Source organism: Synchiropus splendidus, chromosome 19, assembly GCF_027744825.2.
Source record: "Synchiropus splendidus isolate RoL2022-P1 chromosome 19, RoL_Sspl_1.0, whole genome shotgun sequence".
NCBI classification, from domain to species: Eukaryota; Metazoa; Chordata; class Actinopteri; order Syngnathiformes; family Callionymidae; genus Synchiropus; species Synchiropus splendidus.
This window is the reverse complement of record NC_071352.1, coordinates 3,217,126-3,233,217: the sequence shown is the minus strand read 5'-3', so window position 1 is coordinate 3,233,217 and position 16,092 is coordinate 3,217,126. Positions and strand designations below refer to the sequence as shown.

The 16,092-nt window shown below is 48.7% G+C and overlaps 3 protein-coding genes across 4 annotated transcripts; 2 read left to right on the top strand and 1 right to left on the bottom strand.

Moving 5' to 3' along the window:
- The first annotated feature begins 2,210 nt into the window (after positions 1-2,210).
- Positions 2,211-6,708, top strand: LOC128751054 (primary amine oxidase, liver isozyme-like). The gene is made up of 5 exons (XM_053851819.1): positions 2,211-3,791; positions 4,177-4,295; positions 4,519-4,685; positions 5,340-5,472; positions 5,535-6,708. Exons 1-5 carry the CDS (start codon positions 2,219-2,221, stop codon positions 5,826-5,828), a joined length of 2,286 nt encoding a protein of 761 aa, XP_053707794.1. The 5' UTR covers positions 2,211-2,218; the 3' UTR covers positions 5,829-6,708.
- prkar1aa (protein kinase, cAMP-dependent, regulatory, type I, alpha (tissue specific extinguisher 1) a) lies at positions 5,949-11,948 on the bottom strand. 2 transcript variants are annotated; one of them, XM_053851821.1, is made up of 11 exons: positions 11,807-11,947; positions 9,937-10,163; positions 9,711-9,878; positions 8,670-8,761; positions 8,528-8,589; positions 8,390-8,436; positions 8,163-8,321; positions 8,028-8,088; positions 7,843-7,964; positions 7,494-7,575; positions 5,949-6,543 (listed from the first exon to the last, which is right to left on the bottom strand). In XM_053851821.1, the coding sequence occupies exons 2-11, from the start codon at positions 10,108-10,110 to the stop codon at positions 6,371-6,373; spliced, it is 1,140 nt and encodes a 379-aa protein (XP_053707796.1). In that variant the 5' UTR covers positions 10,111-10,163; positions 11,807-11,947; the 3' UTR covers positions 5,949-6,370. The 2 variants fall into 2 exon arrangements, with proteins under 2 accessions (XP_053707796.1, XP_053707795.1); XM_053851820.1 differs by having other exon boundaries at positions 5,950-6,543; positions 9,937-10,124; positions 11,807-11,948.
- zgc:86896 (uncharacterized protein LOC415190 homolog) lies at positions 11,845-15,664 on the top strand. The gene is made up of 11 exons (XM_053851823.1): positions 11,845-11,963; positions 12,526-12,824; positions 13,244-13,367; positions 13,605-13,709; positions 13,822-14,044; positions 14,116-14,223; positions 14,422-14,628; positions 14,706-14,781; positions 15,082-15,272; positions 15,388-15,478; positions 15,552-15,664. Exons 3-11 carry the CDS (start codon positions 13,304-13,306, stop codon positions 15,555-15,557), a joined length of 1,071 nt encoding a protein of 356 aa, XP_053707798.1. The 5' UTR covers positions 11,845-11,963; positions 12,526-12,824; positions 13,244-13,303; the 3' UTR covers positions 15,558-15,664.
- Positions 15,665-16,092: the final 428 nt, after the last annotated feature.

The following is a 16,092-nucleotide window of genomic DNA, read 5'->3' as shown; positions in this document are numbered from 1 at the left end:
AATTGTTTCTTTTATTTACATTTTATTTAGAAAAATAAAAAATATTTGGAAAAAAAGAGAAACCACAACAAATAAATGTATTAATTTGAGGTTGTTTTTTTTATGATTTAGATTGAATATACGTCAAATCACAGTTGTTTATAAATTGTTGCATTATTTTGATTGTATAAAAAAAAAAAAGTGGAAAATTACTTCCAAACTGCTAAAAACTCATGGCCCCCTTTTCCCTCACTCGAGAACAAGACCCCGAGATACTTTAACTCCACCACTTGGGGCAAGAACTCTCCACCGACCCGGAGAGAGCAAACCACTTTATTCCGGTCGAGAACCATGGCCTCAGACTTGGAAGTGCTGATCCTCATCCCGGCCGCTTCACACTCGGCTGCAAACCGCCCCGGTGCATGCTGAAGGTCCCGGTCCGATGAGGCCAAGTGCATTGGGAACAAGTCTGACACTCATAAAAAAAATATATATATATATATATAAAAAAATAAAATGAATGAATTGTTCCTATTATTTACATTTTTATTTAGAAAGAAACACAAAAGAGGAAATTAATTTTATTTTAAAATTAAAAAGGTTTCTTTCTGTTTTTTTTCGTCAATTATTAATTATTCTACACAAAATAGACAATCACTCACATGTCCCTGAATTGTTCCTATTATTTACATTTTATTTAGAAAAATAAAACGATTTGGAAAAAAAAAACCACAAAAAAGGAGATTAACTCATTTTTATTTTATTTTAAAATTTTAAAAGTTACTGTTTTTTTTCTTCAAATACATATTATACTACACAAAATACACAATCACTCACATGTCCCTGAATTGTTCCTATTATTTACATTTTATTTAGAAAAATAAAACTATTTGAAAAAAAAAAAAACAAAAAAAGTAGATTAGCTAATTTTAATTTTATTTTAAAAGAAAAAAGTTTATTTTTGATGTATTTTTCCAAATAAAAATATTCTACACAAAATACACAATCACTCACATGTCCCTGAATTGTTCAATTCATTTACATTTTATTTAGAAAAATAAAAATATTTGGAAAAAGAGAAACCACAACAAAAAAATCTATTAATTGTTAGTTTTTTTTATTATTTGGGTTGAAAATACATCAAATCACACCTATTCATGAATTGTTTCATTATTTTCAATGTATTAAAAAAAAAAGTGGAAAATTACTTCCAAACTGCTAAAAACCTCTGAAGAATCCTCATGTAGCTTTTAGCGCAGTGGTCCAAAAAAATAGTTTATTTTTTAACTTTCTATTTTTTTTTTATTCTAATTGTTCCATGTATTCACATTTTAATAAACAATTCTAAAAAAAAAGGACCACAAAACAGAAGATGAATTAATAAAAAATATATATATTCTAAAACCATTGTGTTCTTTTTTCTGTTTTGTTTTTTTTAAATAAATATTATTCACCACAAAATACACAATGACACACATGTTCATGAATTGTTCCATGAATTTTGATTGTATTTGTTTTTTTAAGTTGAAAATGACTTCCAAACTACTAAAAACTACTCCGGTGTAGACTAGAATAGCGCAGTGGTCCAAAACCATCTTTTTAATTGACTGTAGAGGAGCAGATGGAAAGCAATGGCTCGCTGGTATGAATATCTTGAAGTCAGTTGCCGATCCCAGTCGGTGAGCAGCACTGGTGTGTGTGTGTGTGTAGTGTCGGGCAGAGTTCACGCATTCTTTTCACCATGACTTCATTTCCTGCTGCAGCAGTTTCTCTCCGTTACTGTGTCTGCTTCGCCAAAACAAGGCTTTTGATTCTGTGTAATGGGGGGGGGGTGAGCTGGAAAACATCTGGAGGTGATCTCCAGGGGAGGTTTGGGGGGGTCGAAGTGCCAGGCTGCCCTCATGTTTCAAATGAGCATATTGTGTGAAAACTCCAGTTGCTGTGTCAACTCTCTCAATCACCGATTGTGCAATGAGCATGCAGAGGGATGGTTTGGTGTCTCTGTAGGGCTGTGTCTCTGGGGCGTCTCTGCATGGCTGTGTCTCTGGGGCGTCTCTGCATGGCTGTGTGTCTGGGGCATCTCTGCAGGGCAGGGTCTCTGAAGGCAGGCAGGTCTGGAGCCCCTGAACCTCCCGTGTCCCAGCAGCCCTTCCTCCCCGCGTCTCTGAGGGCGGAGAGGCCTCTGCTCTTTACACAAGGCGCGGGGCGGAGCTCTCCACTCGAGCGGCGAGGCTCCTTCATGATGGCTGAGAAAAAGAGCTGGCTGCTGAAGTGGGCTCTGATCGCCCTGCTGCTCTTCTCCGTCCTCCTCAACATCATCTTCATCAGCCTCCACTCCAAGCGGGCGCCCAGATGTGCCACGCAGGCAGGCCCCTCTCCTGCAGCCAGGCACGACCAGCGCAGCCAGGTGTTCGCCGACCTCAGCAGGGAGGAGTACCTGCAGGTCCAGCGCTACATGCTCCAGCAGAAGGACCTGGCCCTGTCCACCCGCCAGCTCACCAAACCCTCTGAGAACTTCTTGTTCCTAATCGACCTCTCCCTGCCCAAGAAGCGGGACGTGCTGGCGTACTTGGACAGGAAGGGAGCCAAGCCTGTGCGCGAGGCCACCGTGGTGGTCTTCTACGGAGCCCAGGGCCACATCAAGGAGTACGTGGTGGGACCGCTGCCCGAGCCCAAGTACCACAGGGACGTCACGGTGGAGCGGTACAAGAGCGGCCTCCCCATCAATGCCCGCACGGTCACCAGCGGCGAATACGTGCTGCTCTTCAGCTTCCTGGAGCGAGAGGTCTTCTCCAAGCTGCCGCGGCTCATGAAGGAGAGCTTCGGTGCGGACGCTGGCACGGCGCTGCAGGGCTTCGAGCAGATGCCGCGAGGTGTCCGCTCCAAGGACAGGAAGACATGGATCTCCTTCTTCAGAGACATGAGCGGCGTCTACATTCTGCCGGTGGGCTTCGAGGTCCTGGTCTACCATGACAGCGTGAGGGAGTCAGACTGGAGCGTGAAGAAGCTCTACTACAACGGACAGTACTTTGACAGCGTGACGGAGCTCCGGGACAAATACGACGCAGGGACCATTAAGAAGATCGTCCACCACCGGCCGGAGGACTACGGCTCGCTGAGGCCCAGGAGCGGCCCGCGGCAGGCGGCTCCGCAGCAGCTGAGCGTGGAGGGCCGGCGCTTCAGCCTGAGCGGGAACCAGGTCCTCTACCTGGACTGGAGCTTCGCCTTCGGCCTCAGTGCCCTCACCGGGATGAGGGTCTTCGACGTACGCTTCAGGGGCGAGAGGATCCTGTACGAGCTGAGCGTGCAGGAGTCCATGTCGGTCTACGGCTCCGTGACCCCGGGCATGATGATCACCAAGTTCCTGGACTCCAGCATCGGAATCGGACGCTTCGCACACGAGCTGGTCCGAGGCGTGGACTGCCCGGCCGACGCCGTCTACGTGGACACCTACCGCTACATGGACGTCCCGGCCCCGGTCAGATACCGAAACTCCATCTGCATCTTTGAGGTGAACCGCGCCGAGCCGCTGCGCAGGCACTTCTCCGACTTCTACCAGCACAGCTACGGCGGGATGGCCAACAGCGCCCTCGTGGTGCGGACCCTCACCGCCATCTTGAACTACGACTACATGTGGGACTTCATCTTCTACCAGAGCGGCTCCGTGGAGGCCAAGGTCCACGCCACGGGATACATCTCCTCGTCTTACCTGGTGGACGGCAGTTTAAAACACGGCCACCAGGTGGCGGCAAACGTCCTTGGAAACATGCACACGCACTTCGTCAACTTCAAGGTGGATCTGGACATTCTCGGTGAGTGTCATTTAAATCTCGTGCTCTGTTATCTTAAATAAGGGCCGAATCTTCGCTTACATTTTGGGATGTGAACACATAAGTTGGGGAAATTTATAAATGATTTAATTTAACGTAACTCTTCTCAGCGTAAATCATAAATAATGCAAGGTCTAAAAGTCGTGAAGAACTCTGGAAAGTATTGTTAAAATGTGCACTACTCATTCAATTCATTAATTCAAAAGGAAGCAGAATATAAAGTAGACAAATAGCGAATGGGTTTTGTTTACGCCTCAAATAATCGTCGCACTTTTGCCTTGACCTTGTGAGGACCGCAGACAGGTTCCACTGGCTCGTGAGCCCTCTGGAGAGCACACCATAAACCAAACACGTTGCCTCTCCACAGGAGTGAAGAACGTCTTCCAGACCAAAGACATGAAGTTTGTCAACACGTCCCTGCCATGGATGCCCGAGCACCACGCCATGGTCCCTCAGCTGGTGGAGCAGCAACTCAAGACTGAGCAGGTGTGTGGGCTGTGAGTGGGAGGGAGGGGACGGCTGTCGGGGTCAGACCTGAGACCAAGAGTCAGACGTGAAGGTGCTCAAGGCCTCGCTAGCCACGGGGCGTCGCTCCCACCCAGTCAGGTGTCGCGGTGATTGGTTGGAAGCCAAGCCTGTGGCAACTGTGCCCCAGTCCCTTCTGTGGATCAGAGTTTGAGACCCATGGTATCATGTATGGCCTCTGCAGGAGGCGGCGCTGCGCTTCGACACCAAGACTCCACGCTACCTTCACATTGCCAGCAATAAGACCAACCGCTGGGGCCACAACCGCAGCTACAGGCTGCAGGTCTTCAGCATGACGGGGGACCCCCTACCTGAGAGCGAGGCCGAGGAGCGGGCCATGTCCTGGGCCAGGTAACAGCAGCCGGCCGCCATCTGGCGCCTCACACCTCACGTGTCCACACGACTGAGCTGACCGGAAGTGGAATGAAAGAAAGAAAGAGAGACAGAGAGAGGTGCGGGGAGCCCGGGTTAGAACCAGCAACCCCTTAGTTATCCAAGGTCTTCATCTGACTCATGGGGGTCATCAAGAAGGACTTTAAAAACCTTTTTTCCACTCAGCTTCTGCATTTTTTAAATATTTTTCATATTTTTTAATGAAATACATTTGGATTTCTTGGCTTAAGGCTTGACACCAGAGGTCAGTTGAGAACCTCTTGAATAATAACAATAACTATTATCATCATGAACGCTATATTTCTACAGCACTTTAAGGATGCTGGTCACGACACTAACATGAATGACATAGTTGTCTCTTCAAACCTAAGATGGCTGCATCACTAGTCAGTAGTGATGCGCTGGTGAGGCTTCATGAAACAACGTCCTTATCTTCAGAGCCACTAGATGGCACTGTGCACTTTCAGATGTTTGGATTTGAGCAAACATTTCAGTGGCACCTCCCATCGTTTTTAAACCAAGAGCGCCACCTACTGAGCTCTGAGAATGAGGACCGTGTTTCATGAAGCCTGGTCAGGGCACCACTAGCTCAGCGACTGTGATGGTGTGCAGATACAAGGTGGCGATCACAAAGCACAAGGACGAGGAGCGAACCAGCAGCAGTGTGTATAACCTGAACAACATCTGGTCTCCTCCGGTGGACTTCAGCAGCTTCATCCAGGACGACGACAACATAGTGGATGAGGTGAGTCCCGACAGGTTTGACCGGACGTCGGCACTGGAGTCAAACCTGACTCTGACCCGCAGGACCTGGTGGCCTGGGTCACCACCGGCTTCCTCCACATCCCTCACGCTGAGGACATCCCCAACACAGTAACCGTGGGCAACGGAGGCAGTGTCCTGTTGCGACCACACAACTACTTCAACGAGGACCCGTCCATCCAGTCTCCGGACTCTGTGTACCTACGACCCGGCACTGAAAACTCCTGCGACTCCAACAGGATGGCGTGCATTGCTCAAGAGACCTGCAGTCCCGTCCTGGAGCCCTTCACCTACCAAGGCTTCGATGGCGTGGTCAAGTTCGACGACTGGTCCGAGTGACTGGAGAGGACGGACCCCGACCGGCATCCCAGGACCCAGTCACAGCTGAGTCCACAGCATTTACATTGGAAACCGCTTCATGGTTGAAAGTCAGGGGAGTTGGCTTCAACGCACGGCTTCAACGACGCTCGCTGAGTTTACAACACTTTAAAGTCACTTTTATTGAAAAATAATGTGCAGGAGGTAAGAACCGGAAAGATGTGGAGGCAGGTGGCACCACAGCGCTACCACTCAAACCTTTTACATACAAATAGCTTCATATATGCTTCATAATATCATGTGGGTGTGATTAAGACTCGGTAACACGGTGTGGTTTCAGTGACACACAGAGGGAAACTTGAGACCAGATAATGACAGTCTCCACAGTCTTTAAAAAAAAGGTTTCAGATTTGCTGGTGCCCGGAAGTCTGACACTCACGCCTTGTCCCGCAGTTCGAGCCCAGCTCCCCCCTCCCCGCCCACGCACACGCACACGCCGACACACACCGTAACAGTTGCAGACAGGGAGCGTCTGATGCAGCAGAGCAGCCCTGATCCGGAGCTCAGACCGACAGAGACACAAAGCTGTTGTACTGCTCGATGTTTCTCTTCAGGATGTCCGAGCAGGGACCCAGGACTCTCTCGAACCGAGGCCGGTCCAGTTTCACACACTTGAGAGGTCCAGAGGCGAGGACGGTGGCGGCGCGAGGACGGTTCATCAGCAGGGCGATCTCACCTGCGGCCAGAAGAATGACGTCAATGCCAGCTGCGTCACGGAAAGTGAGCCTCTGTTGCAATAACTGCATTCACCAATGGGCGGCGCCCTGCATTGATTCTGTTCATGGCCTGCTGTGTTGCATCATACCACTATTGTTAGCGAATAAAAGTCGCTCCTGTCAAAATGGCATCCAAATTAAGTCTGAGTTTGTTTGAGTTTGAGAAGGAAACCGGTGCAATTACCTATAGATTTATATTGTTATTACCGTATTTTCCAGACTATGAGCCGCTACTTTTTTCTCGTGATCTGAACCCTGCGGCTGCGACTTCAATCTGATCTCATGTGACAACCGGCGCTCTGATGAAGCCCCACCCGCTGTCTGTGGTGCGTCCGATCACCCGTTCTGTTTTCGCCCGTGTGTCCGCAGCTCTGCCAACAGAGACGATCTACTGGAGGGTGAAAACAGCGCACTTTCAACACCTTAAATGTAAATAAGATGTGAGTAGTTCATGATTCCAGTTCAGAAAATTGCCCAGAATGCTGGAACTAGAGGATCACTAGAAGTGATCCTCGTGCATATTCTGCGGCGCAGACAGCACCAGTCTTATGGATCGGTGCGGCTTATGTAAAAAATATTTATTTTCCTTCTTAAATCTCTTGAGTGTGGCTAATATTCCGGGGCGCTCTATAGTGCGGAAAATACGGTTGTCAGTTGTCAGCCCTGAGCTGGATGATCCAACTGACCGCACAGAGCTGCCATTTTCACTCCCTGGTGACGAAGCGTCGTGCAGCAGTATCTTTATAGAACGGTGGTGACAGAGTTGCCTACAAACACAGCTGTTTATGTGACAGAGCCCCACCACATGTCCAGGCCGAGACCCAGTCACCAGGACGACACCTCAGATGTGGCTCAAAACTGGGACCTACTACTGTGTGTGTGGCAACATGACGTCAAGCGTGTCACTCACCAAAGTAATCTGAGGGCCCGAGTCTGCCCACCTCCACAAACTCCTCCTGCTCTGAGCGTCTCTGCAGCACCGCCGCAGTTCCCTGGAGCAAGACAGCAACACATCATCAGCTACATCTGAAATCACAAGCTTTAAGAAAGTTAAAAGATGAGGAGCAAATGTCCTTCTGTCGACAACTCTCAGGGGGAAACCAGGATAAGCGCTCTACTTCCAGCAGCTGAAGTGGATCAACACCTGACACAACCATCTATTCAATTGATGTCAGCCAGATGCTGCCATCCACAGCAGGGAGTTCCTTCTCTCAACACCTGACCACCGCTAGCTAGAAGTCTTCCGCATCAGACGTCACCTCCAGGATGATGAAGAACTCGTCCCCAGGCTCTCCTTGCACCACGATCTTCTGGCCGTCCTCAAAAGGCACCGTCTCCAGAGCGTCAGCCACAGTCAGCCGCTCCCACTTGTCCAGAGACTCTGGTCGAGACGGGGTCAGAGGTCATCAGTTCACAGCTGCTGCTGCCCAGGGGCCTGACTCACCTAGAATGGAGACTTTGCTCAGGAACTCTTCGTACATCTTCCTCTTCCTCAGAGTGCTGCCCTGCACATGCCAGTCATCAGGACGAATTAGTGGCTGCGGCACGTGTCGAATGCCCACCCTTGGCTACCGCTCACCATCAGGATCCTCCTGTAGCTGTCCCTGTCGATGCCCCACAGCTTAACGTCGGACTTGGCTCGGACTGTGGCGGCGCGCGGGGTCCCATAGATCAGAGCCAGCTCCCCAAAACTGCCGCCCTCTCCGATGCTGGTCACCAGCTCGTTGTTGACATACACCTGAGAGGATATAGAGCAGAGAGGTTTGGACTCGGAGGCCAGTCCAGCCTCCAGCTGCAGGGACTCACATCCATCTCGCCTTGATCGATGACATAGAAGTTGTCTCCTTCATCACCTGGAAAACAAAACAGAAACAGAACCCTGAGGAGGCTGAGAGGAAGGACACCAGAAGCAGGTTTCACTGGCCACTCAGACCATGGACTGACCTTGTACGATGACGGTCTCTCCAGCGATGTAGTTGACTGAGAACATTGCATCAAAAATGTCGCTGGAGAGAAAACCAAAGAGTCAGACGTTAGATGGCGCTGGGCCCCCACACGCTGGCAACATGGACGTCACTGTATTCACCTCCTCTCATTGTCATCCAGGTGGGCGAACAGAACGTTCTTCTCCATGGCTTTAGCCAGTGCCGCCATAGTTTTGTAGTCTTTAGGGATGACCTGGAGTCAGACAGCAGCTCAAACATCAGTGTATTATGGTTCTGCTGAACACTAACAAGAGCCAGTGACCTCAGAAATTCACACATGTAGACAGCAATAGTGAGGCGTCTCATTCAAGAGACACGTGATATGAAGCCTCATATCAGGGACCCATGGTTTAGTTTTAACTGGCCACACAGCTTCCAGACAGAGCAGCACCTGGAGTGCAGGCGGATCTTCAGGGGTCAGGCATCACGCCTGGGTCACCACATAACTATGAGCAGACTTTGAATGACATTCTGATCTGAATCAACAAGATTATGTCTCAACCCGTGGAATGGACACCAAGTCGTCGGGTGAAAGAAGATCTGACTTGAAACTTGATACCATGGACAGTGAGGGAAAGCCATCAGCTACAGAGCAGGCACGAGAGCCACGGGTCGGACTGGACATTTGCCCTTCGGTTTCCTTTAGCTGCCTACACTGTGCAGTACAGCAACCATGGCGCAACCAAGCTCTTTGGCTCTCAGCCCCCCAGAAACCAGGGTGAAACTACGACAGCAAGGCACTCGCAGGTGCAAAGTCAGGGGATTCCTGAGAGGAAAGGACGAGCTCCAACAGCTCAGCCCTGAAGGAGAGGCAGCCAAGGTTACGAACAAAAAGAAGGACAAAGCGTTACTGAAGTGTCCTGTCCACTCTAACAGTGAAGCCTCTGTGTGGGTTCAAGCAAAAACTGTGTCCTAATGTGTGTGAAACTGAACAACAGAGACACTGCAGGGAACAGGAGAGGAGCGGATTAGGTTCCATGACCTAGTTAAATGGAGATGAAGTCGGACTCTAAAGTCACGCTTGCTGTTTTACAGACGTTTGGAACACAAAGAACTATTTTCGGATCAGACATGTTGAGAGTTTTGAAAGAGAATCTAGAGTTTTCTTCATTGAACATGAGAGTCCATGACAAGATGCTGACCTTTCTGACGTAGGAAGCCGCATCTTCCTCCGTGTACACCTCAGCACTGATGGCGCCTCTTCGATTCCGTCCTCTCACCACTGGGTTCATGAGTGGAGACACCTCATCGTCACGCGAGTCTCTTCTCACACCAGACTTCTGCTGCGACGCCATCTGCTGGGCCTCTTCCTGTGGATCACGTGAGCGTTCAGCTCACAAAAACACAAACCTGCCGAACGGAACTCACCCTCTCCAGTTTGTCAAAGTACTCCCTCAGGAAGGCCATGGGTCTCTCGGGGCGGGCCGTGCAGAGCTGGACGATGCAGTCCTTGAGCAGCTGGTGGATGCCGTGCTTCTGCACATACACCTCACACTCTCGCAGACTCCGCTCCTCCTCGCTGCTAGAACTGCTCGACGCCATTGTTGTGCTTCCACCTCAACAATAACAAGGAAGACGTCCACCGTAAGGACCAGCTGATTTTACAGCATAAGGCAGAAAACAGGCACCAATTAGTTGACAGTGTCTCTTCATCATATTTCACGATGTATAGTTGTTTACATCAGTGAAACGATGACACCCAGGCTTGGCATGACCCAGTGTGCGACCTTCACCATTACAGACTAAAAAAAAAAACATTTACAAAACCATTTCACTACCAAAATAAAATGCTCAATTTACCATGTAAACTTAACTGACGGTGCAAACAAAACACAGCGCTTCACCGTAACTAATGGGAAAAACAAATGTGGCGTGCAATGATGCCAGACCCAGGCGCTTAATGATCCCCCGACAAATGGTGAATACCTGCAGTTTTTTGGTGCAGTATTGTCGTACAGTTATGCCTGAGTTGTTTGAGCTCTAGCAGATGTAGGCGAAGCGCGGCCCTTTGCCTGTGTTCGTGCAGCCCTCGTGGGGTCAAAAGCACAAAATATTTTTTGGATTTTCTTCCTATGTCATATTCATTTTTACAAAATTTCTCATTTAAAAAATATACTTGAAAAAATAACTTGAAACAATAGCTATCAGAAATGTGTGTTACCAAAATATTTGTCACTGAAGTGATATTCAGGGAATTGTTCAATAAAATATATATAACATGAAATACTTTACACTACATTTTGGTTTCAGTCATCCAATGCAATTCCAATTTCATGGTAATATTTCAGCAACAAAATAATTGAATTTTGTCCTTCTTTCCTTCAGCCCCTCCCAACAGTCTGTATATAATCTGGCCCTATAAAACGTCCCACCCTGGTCCAGACAGTAACAACACAAGACATGATATTATATCGAGTATTAGCTAGTCGGGTAGCAACAGTTCCCCTCTTTCCCTTCTACGGTAAACTGTGTCACTGGCCAGTGGCCCAGCTTAGCTGGTCATCCCTTGGATGAGGCTTCCAGGAGTTATACCCGTTTCTTGTTTGACAGTAAACATGAGCAGCAATGGCAACAGCACGTGACAGACCACTAGGCCTGACGTCATCTTCATCACGGTCACATTAACTCTGGTGACCCTCAACAACATGGGACATCTCCAACAACATTTAATTCTCATATGACACTCTTTGTTACATCTATCATCCTCAGCAGATTTAACCCAACAGCCACCAAGTGGCGAGCAGCTCGCAGTGCAGTAGTATCTGAACTAGTATACCTGAACTATAATATGTAGGAGAACGTTCATGTCACGAGAACACTTCCTTGGTTATCATAGTAAACAATGATGCATCGCTGATCAACATATTTTCAAAATACAACAAGAAATCTAAGAAACAAATGAATACACTGGCGGTACTGTTCCTCTGGAAGGCCAGTGGAACCGACGATTTCATGTGAATACAGTGCGTACAGTGAGCGCTACATTGCTAACGTGCTAACATGCTAATGTTGCACACGGTCCTTTAACAACGTCTCACTCCGCGTATACACAGTTGTAAGAGCCTGGCCATAACACGTGTGGTTGGCAAACACAATGTTAAACTACAGCCACGAACTCGGGGAGACAGCGAGCAACACTTCATGTAGCTTCCCAGGCTAACAGTCTCAGAAACGCACGCGAAACGACGCTTTCGTCATCAAAGCTTTGTCAAGACACCGGCGTCTTTACGGTACTTACCGACAATCGAGAAGCAAAGGGCACTGAGTAAAGCGTAGACCTTGGTTCGCCGTCGTCGTTTGTTTTTCGTTCCTCACAGCATAGAACCACTTCCGCTCAGTCGGTCACTACGGTAGCTGCGTCTGAAAAATGCTGCGCCAAACATCACGTGTTTACGGTAAAATGTCCACTGAGCAGGAAGGTTGCCCTGAAAGTCCAGTCGACAACGTTTGTCATACTATTAGCATCGCTAAAGTCGCTATTAACGTGACGCAATTGGTCAAAATATATGATCCATAGAGTGTGAATAAAGTAGCGATGAAAGAGCTGTTAGTCACCTTCATTGTCCTCAACACAGATTTAGTTGGATCAATCGTGTGTCAAAAAAGGTGTCGTCTGACGGCAATGGCATATTATATTATTACATATATTGGTGGCCATTTCTCTTCTCTCACCTTTGTCAATCTCGGGTTCCAGATGTTTCCTTGCCTGTTTTATTTTGAGAGGGTTTGTTTTGGGCTCTTATTAGGACAAACCTTGAAAAAAGTGTTTCTGTGGAAGGTATTATTTACTGCAGTGTTTTAAAGTTAAACTACATAAGATCCAAAACATGACAAATATACGGCTCTCTCGTAACCCGTGTCTAGTGAGAACGGTGTGTTAATCCCAAATGTAATAACAATGTATCAGTAGAGACTGAACTAAATAATGATCATAATGCCTCTCCTGTCGCACCTCAGTGAGTCAGTCATGGAGCCACCTTCCGGCTCCTCTCCCTGGATGTCACCACACACTCTCAGCCTGCCTCCTCCTCACCAGCCACTGCTGACCGGTCCGTCCGAACTGTGACGACAGGGAAGGTGTTTGTGTTGCGCACAAGCCTGGTCCTGCTTTGACACGTGGACACGCCCTCCTCTCTTGTCTATATCTTCAGTTCCTTCCTTCTGGTGCTCAGCTCCATTCGTGTCGACTGCCCAGAGTCCGCGAATCCCGACCCTCACGCCTGGATATCAACGCCTGCACAGCCCAGAAGGCTCAGGTAAGACTTGGCTTCACTTTAAAATGCTCTCTCTTATCACGCTGCCTGTGACTTCAAGCCCTCAGTCTGAAGTCGTGAGATGACCAAGAGGGGAATCAAATATTTGTTTTTGATAGTTCAGAATTGCTCTTCTTCTGGTTTGAAGTATTTTCGTGGCAGATACAAGTTGTCAGGGAAGAATGAGGAACTGTTTGCACAGCATGACACACCCGAGAACAGCACTCAGACAGGTGGAGATAAGCACATGCTGAACTGAACTCATCGTTTCCTGGTTGGAAATCTGTTGCTGTATATTTTAAAAATCGAATCCAAGATATGCAGAGGCATTACATGCCTCCATTTCAGTGGACGGAATCTATTGGGGATAAACTTTGTTTATGTTTGAAAAGCCTCCTGATGTTCTGCTGCTCTCCTCCCAGGACCTGCAGCTCCACATACTCATCCCCCCACATTCCACCCATAACAGTGTCTGCTCAGACATGTCCCTGTACAGCTTTGGGCTGGAACCCATCTCCTGCCACGCCTGGAACAAAGACAGGACACGTAGGTGAAGCGGCTCGCGGGCTGCCTCTGTGGCCTGCACAGAAGCATCAGCAGGTCAATTTATCACGGCTGTAATGCTGAGTGCAGATGCTTCTCCTTCCTGGAAATGCTTCACTGTTGCCGGGGAACAGATTAGATTATCTGCTACAGAATGATGATGTGTGCCGGCTGCATCAGGTCCACATGTGGTGCAGGCTGCGGTGTGATGTGTCTTGTGTGTCCTCCTGCGTCCAACAGAAATAGCACTGAGTCCCAACAACAATGTGGTCAACATCTACCAGAAGAAAGGGAAGGACTGGATCAAGATCGAGGAGCTGACAGAACACAGCGGACGCATCACAGGTAGAGTCAGTCCTCATCATGATCCAAGTCAGGCGAGGCGTGGTTCATGGGTCAGACCCGCAGAACCAAGATTCCCAGCTCATCACATTTCTTTTCTTCTCGCTGTCTGCAGGGATCGACTGGGCCCCGGAGTCCAACCGCATTGTGACCTGTGCTTCGGACCGTAACGCCTACGTGTGGACGCTGAAGGATGGGACATGGAAGCCCACTCTGGTCCTGGTGCGCATCAACCGAGCAGCCACCTGTGTCAAGTGGTCACCCCAGGAGAACAAGTTCGCGCTGGGCAGCGGCGCTCGCCTCATCTCCGTCTGCTACTTTGAGAAGGAGAACGACTGGTACGGCTCAGAATCAGAACCTTCTCACTGAGTGTTTGGACCTCATTGCACACTGGACGAACCTCCTGCAGGTGGTTGAGCAAACACATCAAGAAGGCCATTCGCTCCACGGTCCTGAGTCTGGCCTGGCACCCCAACAACATCCTGTTGGCTGCTGGGTCGGCTGATCTCCACTGCAGGTGAGGGAGCACATTAACTCAGTAGGACAGCAGGTGGCAGTAGCTTTCCAGATCACTCAGGTCGGAGTCTGAAGCACTCAAGACTCAACCACAACGGGAACCACTCCACCTGCTTGCAACATGTCAACAAACGCTGCCCTCTGCTGGTGCTAACAATAACAACAGCAGCATTAAATGAATAGTCTTTGCACTTGACAGGATCTTCTCAACCTACATCAAGGACATCGAGGACAAGCCTGGCCCCACGTCCTGGGGGGCCAAGATGCCCTTCGGGGAGGTGATGATGGAGCACAAGGACTGCGGGGGCTGGGTCCACAGCGTCTGCTTCTCCCCCAGTGGCGACCAGCTGGCTTGGGTGGGCCACAACAGCAGTATCACCGTGGCCGACGCCACCCAGAACAAGACGTGAGTCATGGACAGGTCCACCACGTCCCACTTGGTCCCACCACTGACCAGGAACTGATCCTCCTGGCTGTTCACAGGGTCACTCAGCTGACCACTCAGCGACTGCCTCTGCTGAGCGTCCTCTACGTCAACCCAACGGAGATTGTTGCTGCGGTAACTATCACTTTCTGAGTGTGCCAGTACCTGCAGCAGGTCGTCCCATGACTGAAGAGGAAAACGTGTTCAGAGACTGAAGTTATTAGCAGCGTCTTGAGCTTCAAGCCTTTTCACTGAAGCAGAGGTCAAAGGTCTAGGTGATGAAGTAGGTGGTCAGAGGTGGGAGATCAGGCCAGTGGGGCCCAGGAACCGACGACCGTCAAGCAGGGGGAGGGTCCGGCGTTCATGCAGAGAAAGATAGTGATGGAAAGATAAGATCTGATGAAAGAGAATGAAGTCTTACCTCTGGTCCACCAGGGACACGACTGCTGCCCGTACCAGTACACCTACAAGGGCCCAGGAGCTCTGGAGTTTGTGAAGAAGCTGGACATCCCCAAGCAGACCACCAAAGTCAACCTGACTGCCATGAGACACTTTCAAAACCTGGACAAGAAGGCCACAGAGGACGACAGCAAAGAGCTGGACACTCTTCACCAGAACACCATCACGTAAACATCTTCTTGTCTGCTATGCAGAGCAACCTTTTATGTGATGTCCAACCCCTCTGAACATCTCTTGCTCGTACATGAGTTACACATTCAGTGTGTGTTGATGGTCCTGCAGGCAGCTGTGCGTCGTGTCGGGGACCAACCAACGAGTGGAAGAGTACAGCAGTGTGAGCCTGGATGGTGCTATGGTCATCTGGAAGTTCCAGGTAACCCAAATCCATGAGCTAACCATTTCAACAGAGATGCTACTTTACTAAGACTTGTCTTCTTCTGTCCCAGCACTGAGAGGATGCAGGTGGGAAACGCCTGGAAACTCCTGGAGTTCGTGTTGAGCTACTGATCATACACTGGCCATGAGTCGCTGTCAATAAACACAATATTTCACATGTAAATTGTGTTTTTACCTCACCAAGAGACAAGCAGGTCTTGCTGCACTGTACACAGCTCACTGTAGCTCAGAGCCATTTATAAATAATGGATTTTCATCTTTAAGTAGTACTGTTGCTGAGGGAAATGCAACAGGAAAATTAGGTTACTCTATCACTCCGAATGAACATATGTTAAATACATCAAATATTATTCTGCAACAATAAGGAATAAACACATAATCCACCAAACAGATAATTTCATTTTATGTTTCCAAATTTATGTGAAAATAAACAAGGTATTCAATAAAATTGGTCCATTTCCCTGCTGTTGGTCAAAACATTAAATTAAATTAAATTAAATGGTTATGAACTACACTTGCTGTAGTTCCGGTTCTAATCCTCAACACCCTGTAGGTCGGAGGCGATTCCATTCAAATTCAAATCAACAGGAC